Consider the following 6000-nt stretch of genomic DNA (forward strand, 5'->3'; position numbering starts at 1 on the left):
CAGAATGACCAGAGAAGGAGGGATCTTCTTGGAAGATGTACATGTTGCCTCGTCTCTTTCCCTCAACGAATGTCTCTCTCGTGCGAAGATCCTTAACATAAACAGAAGAGGGAGTAAATTCAACTGAGTCTTTAACATCATCAACAAGTTTTGAGACAGAAACAATGTTCTTCTGAATATTAGGAGCATGAATAACATTTGAAAGATTAAGAGGAGACTTGAACATGGGTATAATGGCATTTCCAATATGTGAGATGGAGTGATGCGAACCATCTCTTGTGATTATGCTATTCTTACCAACATAAGGAGTAAGATTCAAGAGTTTACCCACATCACCCGAGACGTGGGTCACTGCTCTGGAGTCGACGTACCAAATGCCCTTATCATTTTGTTTCATATTCAAGCCTGCTAATAGCAACTCCTTTACTTCTCCCTCCCTCTTAGCCTCTATTTGTGGATTTTTTTTCTTATTTTGAGGGTTGAACCAACAATTTGCTTTAATATGCCTTTTCTTATTGCATAAAAAGCAACTTGGAATGAGCCTTTGTCCCTGTATATTGGGCGTTGGAAGTAGGCCACGACCCCTAAAGGCATTTCTCCCTTGTCCTCCCCTACCTCGAAAATAATTTCCTCCTCTACCTCTACCATGAGTCAGCCCTGTGACCAACACATCTTAAGTTCCTGAATGCACATGGGTGTCCTTAGAAAACCCTTTCAGGGTCATTTCATACTGCAGTAGCTTTGCACAAATATCTTCAAATTTGGGAAGCTCTGGAAGACACAACAAAGATGTTGCCAGAACATGATAGTCTGGCCCCAATCCACTCAAGGTTTGCTGCACCTTGTCTTTATCATTGACGAGACATCCCACAATAGCCAGTTGATCTGTGATGCCTTTTATTTTATTCAGGTACTCCATAATAGACATTGAATCTTTCTTCAACATTTGAAATTCTCTCTTTAGAAACACGATTCTCGCTTCAGAGATCTGCGAATATGTCCGAACTAGTTTGTCCCATAGCTCTTTGGCTGAACAATCATCGAGAATGGCTACAAGAACTTCCTGTGAGAGTGTTGAGGTGATGTATGCCACTAATGCTTGATCTCTTTTCATCCAAGCAACATAATCTGGGTTTTTGAGAAAAGCAATAGATTGCGCCCCTTTATCGTCAGTCTTTTCTTGCGAAGTGAACTCTGGAGGGGGTGAGACCGATTCATCCAGATGACCAGAGAGATCTTGACTCCTTATAAAAGAAACAATCTGCCTTTTCCAGGTCAAGAAGTTGGAATTATTAAGCTTTTTAGTGACCAATTGACTAAGAAAATTAGAGGAAAGGCCCGACTGCCGGAAAGATGAGTCCATTTGAAATGATTGTAAAAAAAAAAGAATGCTTGGACCAGACAAAGAAATCAGTCACTCGAATATTCTATCTTCCTTTTTTTTTTGGACAGATATATTCTATTCGGGTATGATCAGAAAAAAAAAACTGATCAAAAACTAGTTATCAAAATTGAATCACTGCCAGATTCAGTGAAGACATGAAACAGGTTATGAATGTTTCAAGGCAAAAGGTATTTCAGACTGAAACAACACAATATTGATTTCGGAGAGCAGGATATTCAGACTGAAACAGCACAATAATGAATATCAACACATATTTTGGTTTCAGATTAAATAAAATTGTGAAACAGGAATCTGCATCTTTTCACGTCAAGAAATCCAAAACGAAAATCTCTGTTTGGTTAAAGAAAGGATTCTAGATATGTTTCAGATCAAGCAAAATCGTGAAACAGGAATATCTGCGTCTTTTCACATCAAGAAATCCAAAACGAAAATCTCTGTTTGGTTAAAGAAAGGATTCTAGATAGACGGCAGCCCCCCCCCCCCCCCCCCCCCCCCTTTTTAATTGACTGATTCTGAGAGAATCAGATCTAAAGAAGAAAAGAGAATAGAAGACGCTGAAAAGAAGGGGAAGACACTGACGTCTAATCAAATGGGAATCAGATCTGAAGTAGAAAAAGAAGAAAAGAAGAAGACGTTAACGTCCTTACCGGAACTGAAAATAAAAAGGAAGGAGGAAGAAGACACGCTCAGAAATCAAGGCTGAAGGGTCGATATTTTCTTGACTTGAAAACCTCAGAACATCTCCTTGGACATTCCTTCTGGAAAGCAAGCTTAGGCCCAGCTTTAACACTGCTCTGATACCATGTTAAATTATGAATATCTCCACGTTTGCCTGTGCAGGAAAGAAGGAACGAAAATTGGGAGAAGAGGCTGCAGGGAAAAACACGTTAAGAAGAACCCAGCGTATTCTCATTGTATTAGGTTTTGAGTATATAACAAGTACATAATTTTAGGGTACAAAAATACCCTTTTAACAACAAGCATAATTACAATACTTCCAATGTTTGGATCTTGATCCGATCCAATACAGAAGTCGGGTCTGGTCCTGCACAGATCCGACTTGGGTCCAAGACCCAATAACGACTTCTTTTCACTGAGATCCCCAGTTTGCGTGAAGTGAGCATTCGTCATGGGTGCGATGCCTGATTCCACCTCAAGAAGCAAATCCAAGGACATTCAAATGCTCCAAAAAGGGTGGATTGATACAATTCCCCTATATAAACAAAGTACATGTGCATCTGTGTCAACATGAACTTTAGTATCATCAATGTTTTCCATCTTATGATGCTACTTTATAATACAGTTCCCCTATATAAACAAAGTACATGTGCATCTGTGTCAACATGAACTTTAGTATCATCAACGTTTTCCATCTTATGATGCTACTCTATGATAAAGTATCTTCCACCTTGAAATAATGCATTATATGTTTAATTGTCTGGTTTGCTAATTTTTGTTTATTATTGTAAAGCGCTTCGTTCTGCGGTTCAGGCCTTTTGTCGTCAAGAAAAGTTCCGATTATCAAAAACATCTAAAAGAAGGGAAAGATTTGAAGAGGTTTGCCTTTCCGCAGATCGAAACCCTGGCCTATGTTTTCTGAATTCCTGTATTGTTTCTGTTACAGTTCTCATTTCTTGATATAAGCAGGAAAGGGGTAGTTTTGGTGATGCACTTCCAATGGATGGTTCAAGAGGCAGAGGTGTTCAGTTTCCATTTTCTGTCAGTGACTGGGTCATTATCAAGGTATGCTAGTTGGCTAGTATAATTATGCTTGCTTCTGTGAACATTGAAAACAGATTTGTGAATAAATTTGTCCAGGGAAACAAGAGAACACCACAGCGTTTTGTTGGACGAGAGGCTGTTGTGACAACACAGTGCCTAAACGGATGGTTAGTTGTGAAAATTTATTGTGGCATACATTGTGAACGTTCCTTTTATATTTCCAGATGCAATTACTCCTGAGATCTTCTATTTTCTTCATTTTTTATGTGGGTTTCCTAAACCTCATTTTATGTCCCTTCTAAAACCAAAAGTTTTCATTCCTCTTTTGAAATTTGTATGAATCATGTGTTAACGAATACCAACCACAAATTAAGATTAGTGCTCAGTGCTTTTCAGGTTAGAACCTTTAGAGGTCCTGTATATGCACACATGTACATATGAATCATATTCAGAGAAGATAATTGGTTTGATTTAACAATAAACTAAGATTATGGAACATAGCAGAAAAGTCTAATTTGATACTTAAATCTCTTGCATCCATCGAAAAAGTGATTCTGGACATGAATGAAGACATTATTCTGATCTTCCTTTTTTTTGAAAGAGAAGATGCTATTCACATCATGAGATTACTAGAATACAAATCTAAGATGTGTGATGATAACAGCGATTCAGCATGACAGAAATTGAAGGTTGCCTAGGTTTAAGTTTGAATTAAAGCAAATTGGTTTTAATGCTGTATTACTATAATATAAAGTTGAGATAGATGATGATGAAAAGGTCTCATAAAAATAGGAATTGGGAGATGTTTAACAGTCTTAAGGCTTGAAAGTTCAAATTAACTAAATTTGCTTTAATGCATTATGCATCCACCCTAAAATATCCAATCAAATAATCAGATGGTCAAAAAATTACCATGAGAGAGAGAGAGGTGCACCCCCACCCTAAAACATCCAGTCAAATAATTGGATGGTCATAAAGTTACCATGAGAAAGATGATAACTATGTGTCATGACAAGATAAAGGAATAAGCATTCTGAAGTTCCAACGAATGTGGCTCCTCAAATGTCAATGCAGGTATTCTGCTGGAAATGGAAGCAACAAAGTCTGTTTTCCTTTTAACAAGAAGGAACACCACCAAATCTTTAATCTTTTAGGCGACAACAACCAAATAATAGGATATTGAATGGGTACCAATTGATTGGTGGTGCAGTTTTGTTAGTTGAAATGTTGAACATATGCTGAAAATTGCATGCTTGATGCTTTCACTTTTGTGGTTGTCTCGGACATACTTCATAAGTTACTGAGATATCATTGCTTGTTTTTTTTGTAACGTTTTCAAGTGTACAAAGGGTAGTTTGTGATATACTATGATATTTTGATAGCATTGCTTTCCAGTGCAAAAGGGTCACACGTCTGGGCAATTGGTCTTAGTACATTCTACTGCTGCGTTTACAATACAAATTTTCTCCAAAAACCTCCTCGAGCTTTCGTGTTTAATTCCTTGAATGCCACTGACATTTTTATGCATGATAACATCATAATGTTGGTCTCTCTTAGAATTTGCATAATGGTCATTATCAGTGCTTGACTCTTAGTTGGCGTTCCCTTCTGTCATTGGTTAATGAGTGTAGCCCTATTTTCTTGATGTTTACTTGTTCATATTGCAGGTACGTGGTTAAGACACTTGATAATGCAGAAAGTGTCAAATTACAATATCGTTCTTTGTCAAAGGTCGGGGCCCGTCCTCCTTCCAATGGCATGCCAACTAACTCCATGGGCCCAAACTGGCTCTAACTGTATATATTTTGTAACTCATTAGCTGTATGATCATGTAGACCAGAGCTCACATGTGGCATCAATTCTCGATGACCTTGTAACATTATGCTGATATGCTATGCAGTTCAGGCAGGTAAGAAAGAGGAACTTGTAAAACAATGTACTATGAATTATCATTTTCAATTAGGAAGTGGTAACAAGTTCTGTTCAAGCTGTAGTTTCGTGATTTATTCATCTGTCCACTTCACTGTTACCAGCTTCTGTAAGTTGTTGAGGGAGTCGTATATGAACTGCTCTATCCTCTGTTTTATTTGTACAAAAAGGTGACACTGTTACCTTGTATTCCATAGTAAAATATGCAGAATTCTTACACAACTGAAATATCTTTAGATTCAGTATCTTCTGAAACTACTGTATCTTCATGAGATTTATTTTGCGAAGGTGCTTGTTGTGCTGCTTTTTACTTTTTCTCCCTTTTGAATTTCGATTCAAATGAGCTTAATTCACCTTGTTCGAAGAAGGTGCGTATTACCCTGTTTTTGTCCAAGTTAAACCGTTCTTTTAAATCTTGCATGACACAAATCTCAGAAGGGAGCTGATCATTTTGTTTTATTCTGCCTGAATATTTTTGTAATAGTTTAGGATTTAAATGGTAAAGCTTATAATTTTTAATCAACATGAGTCTGAAGCATACCTATCTATAAAAGATATATAATTCCTTTCAGGAGCCAGCTTCCCCCCGGCCCCCTCTAATTCCAAATATGGGCCTCACATTTTCTGAAATTTTCACATATGGGCCTCTGTTTTCCTGGAAACTGCCAAACAACGACCTAGATTTATTATTGTCTTTTAACTCAGGTTAAATCACAAGTCAAATTACAATAACCTTCGTCAGAGTTCAAACTGTTTATTATTATTTTTTATTAGGATGAATGAGTTTATCATTTTCAAGGGACGATAATGGAAACAAAAATGAAATCACGTTTTTTCAAGATGATGGATTTTAGGGCTGAGGTCCCTATTTGACTATTTTCAGATAACGTATGGCTCATATCTGGAATTTCAAAAAAGTGTGGACCGTTTTGAACTTGGTTTGT

At 37.3% G+C, this 6000-nt stretch overlaps 1 protein-coding gene across 6 annotated transcripts in view; it reads left to right on the forward strand.

Annotated features, from left to right (window-relative positions):
• LOC149846223 (uncharacterized) overlaps positions 1-5181 on the forward strand; it is a 46540-nt gene extending 41359 nt beyond the window's left edge. For all 6 annotated transcript variants that reach the window (XM_089997887.1, XM_089997890.1, XM_089997888.1 and 3 more), the window contains 4 exons: positions 2877-2962; positions 3053-3148; positions 3224-3294; positions 4795-5181. In XM_089997887.1, coding sequence (XP_089854013.1) covers positions 2877-2962; positions 3053-3148; positions 3224-3294; positions 4795-4921 — 380 coding nt within the window. In that variant the 3' untranslated portion in view covers positions 4922-5181. The remainder of the gene's footprint in view (positions 1-2876; positions 2963-3052; positions 3149-3223; positions 3295-4794) is intronic.
• The last annotated feature ends 819 nt before the right edge of the window (positions 5182-6000 follow it).

This window comes from Nuphar pumila, chromosome 2 (genome assembly GCF_984573655.1).
Source record: "Nuphar pumila chromosome 2, dmNupPumi1.hap1.1, whole genome shotgun sequence".
NCBI classification, from domain to species: domain Eukaryota; kingdom Viridiplantae; phylum Streptophyta; class Magnoliopsida; order Nymphaeales; family Nymphaeaceae; genus Nuphar; species Nuphar pumila.